General features: G+C 37.8%; 1 protein-coding gene across 2 annotated transcripts; it reads right to left on the reverse strand.

Moving 5' to 3' along the window:
• Positions 1-1398: 1398 nt before the first annotated feature.
• LOC134494260 (E3 ubiquitin-protein ligase RNF4-like) lies at positions 1399-17194 on the reverse strand. 2 transcript variants are annotated; one of them, XM_063299338.1, is made up of 2 exons: positions 16934-17194; positions 1399-6660 (listed from the first exon to the last, which is right to left on the reverse strand). In XM_063299338.1, exon 2 carries the CDS (start codon positions 6612-6614, stop codon positions 5754-5756), a length of 861 nt encoding a protein of 286 aa, XP_063155408.1. In that variant the 5' UTR covers positions 6615-6660; positions 16934-17194; the 3' UTR covers positions 1399-5753. The 2 variants fall into 2 exon arrangements, with proteins under 2 accessions (XP_063155408.1, XP_063155407.1); XM_063299337.1 differs by lacking the exon at positions 16934-17194 and adding an exon at positions 16844-16912.
• Between the last annotated feature and the right edge of the window lie 14 nt (positions 17195-17208).

The following is a 17208-nucleotide window of genomic DNA, read 5'->3' on the forward strand; positions in this document are numbered from 1 at the left end:
AATTATACTTCATGGGGCAAAAGGGTTGTGTATGAAAAGACTTGGAATTCAGTTCAGCTTAGTTATGGTATTGAGCTCAGACTGTACATTGTCTTATGCACCATGCACAAATTGGTGGGGATTCTAAGAAAAAGTAACCCAATCCAGCAAGTGTGATGTTGAACTTTCAGTTGTGGGTGTACTGTTTTGTTTCTAAATACATTTCGTAAGATCATTTTTAATTTGGCTTCCTCTATATTCTCCACTTATTATAAGCACCATATGGGTGGAACCATTGTATAGTAAAGTATGGGATATGAATTCAAGAAAAATGATTTGTGAAAAGTAATTTTTTGAAAGCTGTTATTAAAACTATTAAGTTTACAGCACCATTTATAGGCTTTATTCCCTTTATCAGATGCCTCAAACATGCTAATTTTGAGAGACTAGTTGATAACTAAGGTTGCAAGATTCTACCCTACAATCTGTAGATGTTTAAATGGACCCTGTTTACTTCCACTTTTTATCAGCTATCGGGCTTGAACAAAAAATAAATTAATATAAATATTTGAGCAGTTCAGTCAGACTTAATATAGAACTCAAGCAATAGCTGAGAGACAGGCTGGACATCCTTTAATTTGTGATGGCATATACAGTGGCATGCTATTTGCTATCAAATTGTACATTTCAATGAACTCTTAAGAAGAAACATACGATGTATGTTTGGAGCTGAACAGTTCAATTTTTGTTTCATCAATCCAAAGCACTTTATTTCAAAACGTTTCAGACATATCAAGGCTTTCTTTTACATCCTTCAATGTTTTTTTATGTTAGAGGTTCCCTTCTGACAACTCTTCAATTTATTGTTGTATGAGGAATACTGTCCTGTAGATAACTAGTAGAATATCAGCTACTGTAAACATTTTAGCAGGTCATGTCAGTCCATTACAGGACATTCGCAGTGATTTGTGGGTTGTGGTGTTTGGTTTGTTTGCTTTTTTTTTTTTTGGTTTTCCAGATTTTGACTTACCACGTAGCTTCTGTTTCTTAACAGTATTTCTCACGTTGAAAATGTTAACTGATAGTGTTTAAGTTTTTAAAATAGCCTTCTTCTGCTTTTAAGAGTGGGTTATCTTCATTTTCAAATGCTCAGGCAGCCACTTAAAGCAGCCCATCATTGAAAGTACACAGAATAACCAAAGCTGAATGGTTAAAAGGGTCAGAGTATTTGCTCATCTGGGGAACTGTCTTCAGTTGACTTCACAGACCTAACAAACCAATCACTTTTCTGATCCTTAACAATGTTAGTTTAAAGAAGTACTGAATCAATTGGGTACCCAAAATCCTGTATCTGCCACTTTCACTGTTTTCTCATTTCTGTAAGTATCTGCACAAACATTAAGTATGGAATCAAATGTATAGAAATATGGTGTGTTTTATCTTGCATCATGTAGAGGTTGTATAGATTCCAGGAATTCATTGGAACATACAATTTTCAATTTCTAGGTCAGTATTCTCGAAACTGGTGTCCACCATGTGTACCAAGACTATATTCCCTCCAAATCTGTAACCTGCTGTGGTTCGTGCTGGCTTGGAATTCTGACTTGTATTTGTAAGATATCTGGAGGATACCAGATTGAGGAAAACTGATCTAAGTGAAGAAAGGATGGAAACCACTTAAAAATAAGAGAGAGTTATATTTCAGATGGCACTTTTCCATGGCCTTGATTTAGAAGCTATGATAAACCAAGCAGCAGAAATTGAACAAAGCTGGCACTTTCAAAAAGGCAATATTTGTTATAGACATAACGCATGTCTTTTAATAGTCACGTAGTTGCAATCCCCAGCATGTACTGAGTGGACAATGGAGGTAGGAGACAATGGGGTAATCCAACAGTTAGGGTGGCACTAGCATGAGGAAGGCTGCTTTAGACTAATTAGCTAGTATTTAGATGGGAGAAAACTCAGCTGCGTTCAGTGGGGCTGAGTGCTGAATAGACTCATACAGAATTGCTCTATACCAGGCAACCTTTCCAGTGAACATAGCTGAGGGTACTGAATAGTGCAATTACAGAGGCTGATTGAGCAATAATTCACAAACTTGGAGCCAATGGTTCTTTCAATGTTATAAAGTTATTAAAAACTAAATGTTGATTTATTATTTTATATATTATATCCAAGTTTAATAACTTCTTAGAATTTTGAAACTTGGTGACCAAACACTTATTACAGTGATTTTTAAGTCTACTGCAACCTTCTCAGCTGAAAAGTTAATATGTTCAGATATCAAGTACTTTACAACCTACACTAGTTTGATGTATCAGCTTACCTTCTTTTCCTGCTTCTAAGATTTTGAGCACTGTTTGCTTGAGCTGGTTTGCTTGACTTTAAACCCATCATGTACAAAGAAGCCTTTAGATCTTCCAAGTTGTGCCTATGAGAATTAAACCCCATCTAAAGCCTATCTCAGAAATTGGCCAAGTTCTTATAAAAACTTATTTCCTCAATTAGCCAAGACTCTTTTTGTGGTGTACATTTATTCAAATTCACCAGTAAGCATTCTTATCATGTTCTTTATACATAGCACCTGTACCATTAAACGTCCCAATTCTCCCTATATATATTCTTGCATAATACATGTGTGAAAAGATCAGGTACATAAAAAGCTTTACTTTTATCTGCAATAAAATTTGTCTAATCTGCTAACACAAACATGATACAGAGACACAGATATATATAAATAAGTAAAAAGCATGGATTCTACACCTTTATAGATGGAAGAGAATATAGATATTTGCCCATTAGTTCTTGAAATTATGTATATTTGTATAAACCAATGTCACTTTCCTTGAAAACAAATTCAGAATGGTGTTTAGGTTTTATTTTGAAAATGCTAAAAATGGTTAGGATGTAATATTGATCACATTTAATCAAAAATTTGTGCACTTTCCCTTCCCTAGCAAAAAGACTGTGATTGGTGGGGGGAGGGGAGCAAAAGCCTTCAACATAGATTTTATTAGAGAAGGGAAGAACACACCCTCTGAGGCTTATATATGAACTACTGAACAATGGTCTAACATTACATTAAAATACAGCCAAAATGTATTTAATATCTAATGCTACAGTTGATGTGCTTGCTAACTAGCAGAAATCTCAAAAGCTGGGTGGGGAAAAAGGGTAAGCATTGCAGATCAAAGCAGGCTTGAATGAATGACAAATTATAATAGAATAATATGAACAAATTGTGCAGTTTTTTTTCATGTTACACAACTAGATTCATTTGAATTCTGATCCTATCATATTTAACCAAAAGCAATCACTACTTAATTCAAAAGCAACAGATAGAATCCACCCTTACTTTCTTAAAATGGTTCTAGATTTTAACTGGCATGGGTTACTCCAGTTGCCCAGAGATGATTCACAAATACTCATGTAAGCTAAGTTTTATATTTACAAGAACTCCAATACAGGAGACAAAAAGTGTTCCTAGGATAATGAAAATTTTAACAGGCATAACTGGATTTGAATAATGTAAAAGCTATGCTGATTTCTAAAGTTGTATTAGAGAATGATTTCAGTGAATAGCTCTTAATGCATCTGAATGAACTAATTACATGGATACAATTGATTAAATAGCAGTCTCTAAGCATGTGGGAATTGCTCATGGATATGCAGGCTCTGAACACCCAAAGGAAATTCCAGATAAGGTTTTATGTTCTTACTAGGGATGTACAAATCATTCCATGCCTTAAACTAGTGGTTTTGGGTAGTCCAGGTCTGAACTGAGGCGTGCATGTTTTAGATGCTTTATCACGTATACAGAAAGAAATGGGGCTGCTCTGTTCTGAGCAGAAGTGGTTGCAAGTGGGGAAAAAGCCAAGGATATCAGCAGCTGAGAGAAGATAAGGGAAGAAAGTGTCAGGAAGTCCAGGAAGCAGGCGGGCTGTGCCTTGCTGGAACATCAGCAGTGGTGGCTTAGAGGAGGGAGGGAATATCCTGGAAAGATGGGGGGGTGGGGATGTGGCAGCAAACAGGGCATTAGGATGTGCCATACTGGAATATTAGCAAGGCTGCTGAGGGGGAAAAAATAAACACTTTGATTTGTTCTTTTCTGGGAGCTGGGGGAGAAAGAGAGAAGGGGGTGACATGTACCAATTTCATCCAAAATCTAGAACAGCCAAAGCTAAAGCTGGACTGTGAAAGGCCCAACAAAGCTTGACAGAACCTCCAGAATGGAATGGTTTTGTTCTGTGTTTGAAACAAAATGTTTTTTCTCATCTATACACACCTTGATTTTTTACTGTCCTAATATAAATGGATAGGGGAATCCATAACATTTTCAACATTCTAAAAATGGAAACATATTTAATATTCTATTGAAACTCCTAATACTGCAGAGAGATTGTTTCTACATTGCATATTTGTGATGTTTTGTAATTATAAATTATATTTAAAAGGTAGTTGTTAAGAAACCCTTCATGGTTATACAATAAGCATCAGTAACATAGATAATAGAACGCAAATTACCTATCCAGACTGCATGGCTCACTTCCTTCTGCTTACTAAGATATACAGTATAAGTTCTATATTTTCATCAGTGTAGCTTACAGCAAAAATATGAAGCTCCAAAATGATATGTGGGTATACCCCAAAAGAAGCGCTTCCAAAAATTCTTAATATTAAACTTATTGTTGCATATTTCATGCTGTACCATTCTGATCATTTGTCAATGGCAGTCAGTCTAATAAGGGCTTTCTTATTATTTTCAAAATGCACATATTTGGAAAAAAGGAATAGTGAAAGTATAGCCATTAAAAATGTTCAATCTGCACTGCATGACTACATAAAGAGAAATGAATGAATCATTGGGAGTTCAGAAATCAACCTTACAAATTATAAAATCAACCCAGTAACTTATATATGGTCATGATCAAACCTATTAGTTAAGTTTTAGCAATGAAAAATTATTAAAATTATCAGGTACTCAGTACACCATTATGAACATGTATTTACTTAAAGACAGCTTTCATTATCTTCATCCTATCAAATATTTGTACTATAAACTTATGCCAGAACTCAGATTCCTCTTTGTCTTTTTCTGAGATGGTGATGAAGTACGTTTCAACTTATACTTTTGTAAGTTAGGTGTGTACAGAAAATATTTATGGTTATACTCTAAAGAGTCAAACATTTTCTACAGTTATGGTCCTACTAATCTGTCTTCCAAAAATGCCTTCAAAATAAATTTGATGTTAAAAATGTGGTGCACCTTGGCTACAAAATATAGTCTCCTTGGAAATGCAGAAGTTCACATAAAAGGTAGAATATTAGCAGGAAACAAATGTGGGTTCAATTTTTTGAGAATGAAATGCAAAAAGAAAAATGCAGGGTTACTAACTGGCTGCTATTACTCACATTATCATAAGCATGACTTGTATCTTGGACAAATTAAAACATATTTTCATCCTGTCATCTGAAGTCAAAAACTATCTTGTAGAGGTGTCATCCAAATTCTTGAATAACAGCATGGCAATACCAATTTGCTTTCACTGGAACTGTCCTTCAAACATCCACATACTTTAGTGGACTGTAAAGCCAACTTCATATGATTAACCGAACAAAAAACAAGCTCACATACTGATAAACATCCATAATGGTCTGCACATTAACTGTCACATCTGGGCAACTATAATACTCTATTGTTTGCTGAAAATATATGTTTATGAAGCATTCAGAAGAGTTCAATTTAGATTCTTTGGAGAAGGATCTAAGCTTCATATATAAATTGGATGATATTGTTTGTAGCCAAGTTTCTTCCTACAAGTTGGGCAAGAATTAGCATTTTTTAGAGAATCACGGAGGCACTGGCTACAGAAGACATGACCACACTTCGTTGATACAATGAGCCGTCCATTCTGAATAATCTCTGAATACCCATCCATGCAAATTGGGCAACTCACAGTACCTGAACGGTGTGAACTTGAAATACCATCTTCTAGTAATTCCAATTCTTTAGGTAGTGTGTTAGTCAGAATCACTTCATCTCTTGGTTCATCATCATCACTACTTAATATACAGCTGTCAGGGAGTTGCTGACTTCTTAATTCTTGATTTTGTTGTTGACAAACATTTTCTTCAACAATCACAACAGAATCATTGTGTGTAAGATCAACTACTATTGGTTCTGAAGATTCACAAGTCAGGTCTACTACTTCTTCACAGGTATTAACTTCAAGATCAATTGGTTCTTGTGAAGCTGTTTCAGGAGCTGAGTTGCTAATTCTATTTCTTTTGCGAGTTTGTCTAGAATTAATTGTTCCTCCACAGCGCTTTTTCTGAAACTCGGCCTTCTTCATTCTTTCACTAGGAATCAAGGGGGTAGCTGTGGCAGCTGCTGCCAGAAGGCCATTTTCAGTGCTAGAAGAAGCTGTGTTGGTGGTGGAAGACTGCAGGTACGCTATAGTAGAAGTAGATGGGGTTGAGGGGGAGAATGAGGAGCAGGAGGGGGCGATAATGGAAGATGGTCCTACAGATTTGACCTCGAAGACTCCAGCTAGATTTGATGGGCCAAAGCCACTACCTTTTTTATTTTTCCGACGTTTGGTCCCACAACGCTTCGTATCAGCTGGGCTCATGGTGAGTATAGGCAGGGAAAACCAAACTTCCAAATAAACAAGCAGTCTAGGAGTAAAAGAAATACATGATAAAACAGATGAATATAAAAATCCACTGCATGATCTTCCAAGTGATAAACTACAAAACATGAAAGCCTACTCACCATATTGCACTATGCAAGTCCTTTTAAAATGACACTAACTTTCTTTAGATAGATCATCAACTTTATTTTTATTTGTTACATCTGTATCATACCTTTTCACCGGGAGCAAAGATGACATGTACAGCACTCCCTCTCCCAATTTTTCCCACAACAACAAACTCGGGAGGTAGGCTGGGTGGAGAGACAGTGACTGAGCCAAAGTCACCCAATGAGTACTTAAAACCAAGGTTGGACTTGTCCAGCATCTTAACCACCGCACTAAACTGGCTTTAAATTTAGTTACCCTCCACTCTCTGTTACAGCCAGAATAGCAGTTGCTGTTATTTCCTGGAATATAAATTACCTGAACATGTTTGTTGTCTCAATGCTTAAGTAAACTTAAATGGTGTTAAAGTAGGCTTATATTCTCAGTGAGTCAATAGTAAGTAAAGCTGAAAGTCTGCAGGATTTATCAACACAAAGCAACTTAAGTCACCCACAGAACTATATTTAACAAGAAAGAGCCAGAGAAGATAGAAGTAGAATACTCATAGTTATTTAGCATTCTCAGCCTGAATAATTGTTTATATTCTACTTCACTGGAAAGTAGATTAATAGCAAGCAGAATAGCTGTACAGATTCTGCAAATAAATATTTGCAGAAACTCTGAAGCATTAAAAACCTAAACCTATATGCTATCTATATTTTTAAAGGTTCTTAATTTTTCCAGTAAAGTTTTGATGAGAGAAGAGGAATTTACAGGATTACTTCAGCAAGTGCTAAAGGAGTAAGTTTTGGATTCCTATAAATTTTTGCTTAGGAACAAGAGTATGCTAGGTATATCAGCAAGTTGAGATCCAAATTGGTCTAGATGGCAAGACACTGGACTATGAGTAGAGAAACCCAAATTTTAGTCCTGCCCTAAGCACAGAAGCCAGCTGGGTGACTTCAGGCCAGTCATTTCCTCTCAGCCCTAGTGAAGAAAGCAACAGCAAGCCATTTTCAAAAATACTGCCCAACAAAGGAATCAAAATTAATTCAAAGGCACCCCCCCACTCCAAACCCAACAAGTTAGAAGCAAAGTTTCCTTGAAAATTCCAATTTAATATTTCCCTAAGCTATTGATAAAGCATAGAGAAGAGCCTATACATGAACAATGGCTATTAACCTTAAACAGAAATATTTGCACTGATTAAAAGGAAGCGCAGTCAGAGCTGGATCAACAGAGATTCCATTTAAGCAATTCTAAAGAAGGTTGGCAGAACAGAGTAATTAATACAGAATATATTCCCTAAGTCAGAACACAGCCAACATAGAGTTCTAAATGTTATTAACTGCTGTGAAACCAACCGATTTGCTGAAATATACAAATCAAAATCAGTATAACTAAAGTTCAGAGATCAAATACAATCATGAGACCCAGACAGGATAACTAGAATTACAGAATTGGAAGAAGTTATGAAGGTTACCAAGATCAATATCCTGCTCAATCCAATAATCCAAATTACAGGAATCCAATTTGTCCACTTTTAATTTGAACTCATCCAGTGAAGGGGAGGGCACCACCTCTGAATAATTGATTTGCTTACTGTCAAACTACTCTTACTTCGTTAGGAAATCTTTCTTTACATTAAACCAGATTCATCTGAAAGTACTAACACAACTTCCTGTAGGATTGGCTACAGTATTATGCCACCATCTTTACCTATTTATAAATAAATATTAATAGAACTTCCTGTAAGACTGGCTACAGTACAAAACATTGAACAGATTGGATCTTTACTCTAATTCAGCATGGTTTTTTATATTAATTCATTGCTTAAGCTAAAATCTAGCATGGTAATTAAAGAAAATACACTGAGACTTTCCTTGCTTTCATTTGGGAGATCATTAGATGTAGCAATTCATCACTCCCACCACTAAGCAAATGCAAGAAAACCAGCTGGTACCTTAGATGACAGATAATAACTGGCGTATGAAACTGGAAAAAAATGGACAGCAAAAGGGTGACTAGAATGTTGATTTTGGAAAGTTATAAAACAGATTAAGGGGTCAGGTGGACTTAAAAAGTTCAATTACAAGAATATTTCTTGTGAATTGTTTAAAATTTTATAAAATATATGAAGACTTTGAAATCAACTGCAAGAAATTTTCCCATGGGGAAGTGTTGCTGATTAAAAAAAAAACCCAAATGATAAAAGGGGACTTTAAAGGTTGACTAGAAGGAACGAGAGAGAGCTAAATATTATAATTAAAGGGGAATAGATCTATTAATACAAAATGGAGCAATATTATTTGACTGTGGAAGAATTCAAGGATATTTGGGAACAATGCACTCAGAAATTGCTTTTAAGAATGTCTATTATAAAAACGGATTCAAAAGCAATTATGGAAGAGGAGCAGATTTTACTGGATAAAACAGACTGAGGTTGATTTGAATGTGGATCTGAAAATAGATTTTAAAATGTCAGGCTACAAGAAGGTTATGGAAAATGATGTTACACTGGATTTACACATGAAACTGGCTGATGTCTTAATAATTAATGGGGACATACAAATAATAAATCAGAAGAGTGACTTGTATAGCTTTCTTATCTTGTAAGATATCTTACAAAAGAGATATCTTAAACTTGTGAAGGAGTTTCTGAATGGAGACAAAGAGAAAATAAAGAAATCAACTTGTGCGAGGCTATCTGAAGGGATTAAAGATCAAGCTTCTTAAAAGTAAACTGAAGTGGATTTATTTGATCATGGTTAAAGTATATATGTTATTGTTTTAGTAGCTCTTAAATGGATTTTTTTTAAACTAGGACTGAATGACAAGGCTTTAAAGATATGTTTATAGAAAACATATGAGATATGGGAAGAGATTTTTTTCTTTTTTTGCAATGTTTTTTAGAGAAAATGATAAGACACTGGGTTGAAAGGAACGGAGTATGAAATTGATTTATTTGATTAAGGTTTATATACATATTATTTCTGGTAACTAATAATGGACTTTTGCTGAATGGGATTGAATGACGGGATTTTATAATTTATTGATAAGAGATGAGTTATGGAAGAAGAGATCTTTTATTGAAATATCAGAAGGTGATAAATTACTCAAGTTGTTTGTACTTGCTTTGAGATGGGGGGAGTCATATCTTTATATATCTTTCTTTTTTTCCCCTATTTTTTCTTTTGTTTTTTTGGCACTTTTTCTTTTTTTTATATATATTTTTCTTAGTTTGCATTAGTTTTTTATCTTTGTATTTGTAAACTTTAATAAAAATTATTCAAAAAAAAAAACCCCAAGATGTGCAGTTTGAAGAGAAAAAAGGGACAATTCTGGATAAACAATTGTCATCCATTCATTATTATCAATGAACTTACAAAATACGAAACTATTAAATAACATTAAACACCGGCAAACAATACAATAGGTTCAAGAATAGGTAGGTAAAGGTAAAGGTTTCCCTTGACGTAAAGTCCAGTCGAGTCCGACTCTAGGGGGCGGTGCTCATCTCCGTTTCTAAGCCTTGGAGCCGGCGTTGTCATAGACACTTCCGGGTCATGTGGCCGGCATGACGACTCGGAACGCCGTTACCTTCCCGCCGAAGCGGTACCTATTGATCTACTCACATTTGCATGTTTTCGAACTGCTAGGTGAGCAGGAGCTGGGACGAGCAACGGGAGCTCACCCCGCCGCGCGACTAATGCATCTGCTCAAGAAACAACAAATTTTACTGGCTTTCATTTGTTACACACAAGCTGCTCCCAGGTTCAGCTTATGGTCACTCACTCACATTCTTGCAGCCTGTTGAGACACTCAGATCTTGTCAGCCCCCCTTGCTTTCTACCTGGGTTTTCCAGATAGGTGCAGCTTGAGCAGACAAGACACAAAGCCCTGGTCAACAGCCGGGAAATAATTAGGGACGCACACAAATCACTTCCAACCGAACACTGAGGCACAAGAAGTTCTTAATAATACACGGAGACCCAGTGAATTTAAAGTAACAGCAAACTTTACTGGTTGCAAGGTATATTTGCTCTTTCTCACACGCACACGCATGCACACTTACCCATGTCCTCCTCACTAGGCTGCCAGGCACTAGCCAGAGGGATGGAAGCTGCCAAATCTGGATCCAAAAACGACTCAAGGATTGGCCAGGCTCTGAGACCCCTTTTATTCCCTAAAGTCCTTGCTTTGTTGATGGGATTGGGGTGGGGGTTTCCATTTGCTCAGGCCCAATTCCCTTTATCACTCAGGTGACATTTCCATTTCGTTAAGACTTGCTTCCTTCTTGTCTGCCCCCCACCCCAAGGGATCTTTTAGACAAGATTCCTGGCTTTTGTCCTCTCTGCTTACTGCCAGCTTCATCTTTATGGCAGCTTCAGCCTAGTCTCATACATTTATTTCACACAGCATCCAACAGTAATCATGAATCACCTAAAATCCTTAAATTACTATTGTTAAAGATCAGTACAATTTTTTACTCCAAGAACTTTCACTTCCTGTTTCTGACAATTACGAAACACCTAAAAGGTGACCCTACTTATTAAAACAGTTTTAGAAGAAATACAACCAGAATATTCCCTAGAGGTGAAGATAACTAGGCCTAGACTCTCAAACTTTGGGAGCATCATCAGGAAAGACTGATCGCTTAAAAAAGACATCAAAAACCTTCAGTGCGATGGATTGATACAATCACAGCAACAATGGATGCAAACGTTGGAACAGTCAGGCATATGGCGCAAAACTGAACAGCATTTCGTTCTGTTATACATAGGGTTGCCATGAGTTGTAAATGACTTGAGGGCAACTAACAACATCTTACTCATAATGTAGGACGCCTGCCTCTGAAACACCAGCAAAACACTGATTTGCTGTATCTATTATCTGTTTCCAGTTACTGCCAAGTAGCATTGCCTGATCTGTGAGCATAAACACTCATAATAAGATTTTTTTCTAGTTTTGCTAGCCAATAGGGAAAATATCCATTAATCAGGGCAGTGAAGTGGGAATTGGGGGCAGGGGGGAGGACAGGTTCTGATTTTATAATTCCGCACGGACACTCTCTAGGCTAGTTGGTCTTCCCTTCCTTATATCTCATTTGTACAACATGCAAGTCAAAATAGAAATATACTGGGAGAAAAAATGGGCAGAAATAACCCCAGAGATGAGGCAGGCAGATTCTGCCACGATGGTGCAAGTAATTGTTCATGTAAAATTAAACACTGATTTAATTTGTTGCTTGAGAATTAGCCCTCTTACTTTGAATATGGGGGTAACAGGGTGAGGAGGGGGTAGTAAAATGGACAAATACAAGAAAATGGACAAAAAACCTAGCTGTTTCAGGATACAAAACAGAAGAGAGAGAAAATCTTTACCAGGCTACAGACCAAAATACAGTGGAGCAACTGAAAGAGTTGCTTTGGCAAATGAAGGGGCTAATAAATTGATCAAATAATAAATAAATGATACCTATAATTTACAGTATAATTTTAAAAAAAACATTTTAGTCTCAGTGGCGGTTATGAGACCTGGCCCAAATTCTTTACCATATAAAACTAGAGCTAGGGGCTCAGTCATCTACATTGGCTTTAATTTTGTATGATCCTCTGATAAGATGTATGAACTAAATTCAATGAATAGGAATAATAGGCAGCAAGCAGATTTTTCTTTAATATACTCCCTACCAAACCAGGGTTTTAAATTAGGGAAGTGTGTGTGTGTGGGGAATCTACTAATGTTATTTGAAGATGGCTGAAAAATATGTATTCCTTGTAATCAATCTATGCTAACCTGGTTAGTTTGCAGTATGGAGTGCTTTGGTCTGAAAAGCGTGGTGGTGTTCAGAATATTTGTAAGAAAAGAACTCATTTTTCTCAACCTGCTTATATAAGAGAATCTACAGTTGTAATTGAAATTATTCAACCCACATTGCAAATCAGGTTGATTGTAGAAATGTACAAACTTTCAGCTGTTTGCAATGAACAAATCAAAAAGCAATTGAACTAGCATAACACAACAACTGCTTCATGTGGTGTCCTCAAAGTCAACTGAAAATGCAACTTATGACAATTTCTCCAGTCTCAAAATCATTCAACCCCTTCATGGCAAGCATCTTCAGTACTTAGTAGAGCACCCTTTTGCTGTTATGACCTGCTGCAAACAAGATGCACAGCCAGACACCAGCTTCTGGAAGTGTTCCTGAGAAATCTTAGCCCATTGCTCATGAGCAATGGCCTCCAGTTCAGGAATATTCTTGGGTTTGTGTGCTGCAACTGCCTTCTCTAAATCCCACCAGAGATTTTCTATGGGGTTCTAGTCAGGTGACTGTGATGGCCACTGTGGAATCTTCCAGGACTTCTTCTGCATCCAAGCTTAAGTGAATTTGAGGTATGCTTGAGATCATTGTCTTGTTGGAAGGTTCAATGACGCCCAAGCTTCAGCTTCCTTACAGACGGCATGACATTTTCTCCTAGGATTTCCTGATACTTCAATGAATCCATCTTGCTGTCCACACGCTGCAGGTTTCCAGTGCCAGAGGATGCAAAGCAGCCCCAGGCCATCACTGAGCTGCCACCACCATGCTTAACTGTAGGCAGTGTTCTTTTCAGCGTATGCTTCATTTTTCTTCCTCCAGACATACCGCTGATGAATTGGGTCAAAAAGTTCCAGTTTTGTTTCATTGCTCCACAGAGCAGAATCCCACAACTTCTGTGGCTTATTTATATGATTTTGAGCATATTGGAGCCGACTTTTCTTGTGCTTGTGGGTCAGCAGCGGTGTACGTCTTGGAGTTCTGCCTTCTGTGTTTAGTATGTGCCTTACTGTGCTCACTGAAACTTCAGTGCCTGTCGCCACCAAGTCTTGCTGCAGGTCTTTTGCAGTCACTCGAGGGTTTCTCTCCACCTGCCTTCTCAGAAATCTGGTTGCAGCCATTGACAGCTTCCTTTTTCTGCCCCGTCCAGGTAGTGTAACCACTTTAACTTTGAACTTGCGAACTATGCTTCCAACGGTGTCTCTAGGAACATTCAGTGCCTTCGCTATCTTTTCGTATCCTGTTCCTTGTTTGTGAAGGGTGATGATCTCTTCTCATACCTTTTTGGACCATTCTTTTGACTTAGCCATACTGTATTTCTAACATGCGTCAAACATGACACTCAACAAATCTCTAGCCTCTTCAGGTATTTCATGTGTTCCAGCTGAAGCACACCTGGTACAACTAATGAAGCCCTTGATTAATTGCATCAGGTGTGCTTGAGACAACACCTGTTTTGCATACTGTATGTGTGCTGTTGTGACGAATTCTATTCTAATTTTGAGACTGGAGAAGTCATTTTAAGTTGCATTTTAAGTTGAATTTGGGGCCACCACTTGAAGCATTCATTGTGTTGAGCTATTTCAGTTGCTTTTATTTGTTCATTGCAAACAGCTGACAGTCTGTACATTTTGACAATCAACCTGATTTGCAATGGGGGTTGAATAATTTCGATTACAGCTGTAACATCTACATTTAACCTGGCTGAAACAAATTCTCCCCAGATAACTGAGAAAGATTTTAAAGATAGTAGAAGGTGATTACTATCTGGATACCTATTAGCCCTGAAGCTGCCTAAGAACTGAGCTAGTGATATGACAGTGCTATATAATTGATACTACTCATAATAACCCTATGTGCAAATTCTCCAGGACAGTCCCCATCCACTACCCCATTTAGAATACTTTAGATCTTATTTAGCAAAATACTGAGATTGTGTTTTTTGGATTGTTCATCTCCTGCTTCTCTAGAGCTGTCTGTTGCCCTTTCTTCTGCTTTTCTTTCAAAATATACACAATAGGTCAGTAACAAGGAACTGACTTGTAAATACTGATTGCAAATATTCTATCACTTAGGGCCTTGGTCTGACCCATTACTGTTAGAAAACAGATAGATGTTGCCTGTGATTCATTGCATTATGATCTTCATTCTAATTTCTAGAGGTTAAACCTCTCTAATCATGAATAAGCTAATAAACTAATCATGAATAAGCTAATAAACTTCTATCTACTACACTTACCTTTTCTTCACACATCCTTTCCTGACAGAATGGAGATTTTCCATTTTCTTTTACTAGTTTACACCTCAAGCCACTTATCTCTTTATATGTTATGCCTGCTATAGTTAACATTTGAATCTTAAATCTTAAAATCTTTCATTTGAGCAAAATGAAAAAGCAAGTGACAGGGGAGGAAGAATTATCTTGAAAAACAATGTTATCAGAAATTTATGCAGGTATCCTCAGGAGCATCTGGGGATGTTGTGGTATGGAAAAGCAAGCATGATTCTTCCTTGTCTAAAAGAGTGCAGTAGCCATTCTGTTTTCTAAATCAGAATAAAAACAGAAAAAGACTTGCCTAAAGGCCCATCTCCCTTTGCTAAAGCTATATTTGCTGCCTAAAAACATTCTGTTTGGTAAGAGAGAGTATATGAATTAAAGACTGTTATTCTTTGGAATAAGTAATTAGGGTATGATTCAATCTATGCATTCCTTTCTTCCCTTGGTTCTCTCTCCCATCAATATATTATCTAGGTTTACACCTTTGTTTCAGCTTTCAGCCCATTTGCTTAAAAAGCTTTGTGCAAATTATTAAAAAGCATTTTTACTTCATCAGCTTGGTTCCAGAGTTAGTAGAAGTCACTGTACTATCAACAGAAAATAATTTGCCATGCAGTCCTTTCGGAAGATGCTGGGGTAATGATTTTATTTTGGGGTGGCATCTGGCATTCCTCTATGATCTCTAGATTGGTTAATATATCCTTCCTTGTCCTTCCTATTTTTAGTATCAGATAAAACAGCATTCATATCAGGAATGCTGAAACCACTTCACTTCATTCACTTAGGGGGATTCAGCAAAATATCATTTTTATTTGTTTTGCCACACTGATGGACATTTGTAGATGAGGGCTCATTCTGTGGTGCTTCTCTTTTTTCAGTTCTCTTTTCCATCATTTCAAATGTCTGAGTCTTCTGTGTTCAGACTTACTGGGCATATTTAAAAATAATTTAAATGATGTATCCTATTCCTCTTGGCTGATTGCTTGTGACTGTTCTAGAATAGTAAAATAATTATTCTCAAAATAGATTAGTGAAAGTCTGGACATTTCAGAATACCTTAGAGTAATAGTGCTAATACAACCAGTCTTCTCCCCCAAATATATTAGTAAAGCTGTCCTCTCCTCTAACCAATAGAAAGCATGGAGATGTTGGTGCCAAACAAACAAATAAAAGGGGGTGAGGGTGGGAGAGAGATGGGTTAAGAAAGGAATTCAGGAAACAAAGTGCTAATGAGAGCAAAAGCTGAGATTAGTTAGTGATCAGAGACGAGGAGCTGGGCAGCCATATAAATATAATCAAGCAATCCAGAGGTTCACCTCCCAACAATCCAAAGCATACCTTCAATTGCCCCAGCAGGTCACCTGACTTTGCCTCCAGGATAACAGGTAGCAAAGCATAATGAATTATGCAAATGAAAACAGTGCTTATGGCTTGTTCTCTGATGCTATGTCATAGATCAGCAATAAAAATTAAACCCCAAAATAAATGACTTCTGAACACAGGTTCTCCATTAATTTGTGAAAAACTAACGAGGGTTTCTGGTAGTGAAGGAGAAGGCGGCATATATGCAAATATTTACTAACCAGTTCCTGCCCCTCCTGAACTACACGTAGTACCTCCCTTAAATTAAGCCTATTTTAGAGGGCCTCGGGAGTCCAGACAAAGGCTGCTTTTAAAATCTTGGTTATGTGCCCTAATCCCAGCTCATCGTCAATCTGTCCTACTGCCTCTTCTGCCACGGAATCAGTTTTGGGAATAGCCTCTGCAGGACCTCCTGATCTTAAGTAGGTGTAAGGGCCGTCCTCCAAAACCCACATGCTCGCTCTTTCGTCCGATCTCCTTTAAACAATGGGAGGTGGGCCAGAAAGGGTCAGAATGGAAAGCAAGGGCATATGTTTCCTTCCTATGTCCTGTTTCCCGGTTCGGCCTTCCAAAGAAGGGACGTCTCGAAGTCCACGGCCAATCCCAGTCGGGCCACGATCGTCAACCGGGACAATGGCAGCCACTGGCCCGAATACGCACCCTTTTCTCGATGCAGCCATGGTCTAGAAGCTCTCTACGACTCCGACCCTTCAACCACACCCTGAAAAGGAGCCCTTCTCTTATACCCACCACAGGCCTGCTGGGTAAAGCGGAGGAACGCGGTAAGCAGCCCTTCTCCCCGGCAGCCGCCTTGCGAAAAGCAAGAAAGCCGCTCCCGGATGGCTCCAGACCCGAAACGCTAACCTCACTTCCTCCTCCGCCCCAACCAGCTCTCACTGCGCCTGCGCCAGCACCACAGCCCCAGTTGAGGCGCCTCCTCTATACGGGGCATCGAAGACACCTTCGGCGCACGCGCGCAGGTTGCCGTCTAGATCGCCGCCTTTTACTTTTTTTCCACGTGACTT

This window comes from Candoia aspera, chromosome 3 (genome assembly GCF_035149785.1).
Source record: "Candoia aspera isolate rCanAsp1 chromosome 3, rCanAsp1.hap2, whole genome shotgun sequence".
Classification (NCBI taxonomy): Eukaryota; Metazoa; Chordata; class Lepidosauria; order Squamata; family Boidae; genus Candoia; species Candoia aspera.

What these genes read in the sequence shown, in the direction of transcription:
- LOC134494260 (XM_063299337.1), bottom strand. Translation starts at nt 16,863, where the DNA reads ATGGCTGCATCGAGAAAAGG. An exon ending in ATGGCTGCATCGAGAAAAGG is followed by an intron (nt 6,661 to 16,843) that starts GTGCGTATTCGG and finishes TTTTACTCCTAG; the next exon opens with ACTGCTTGTTTATTTGGAAG.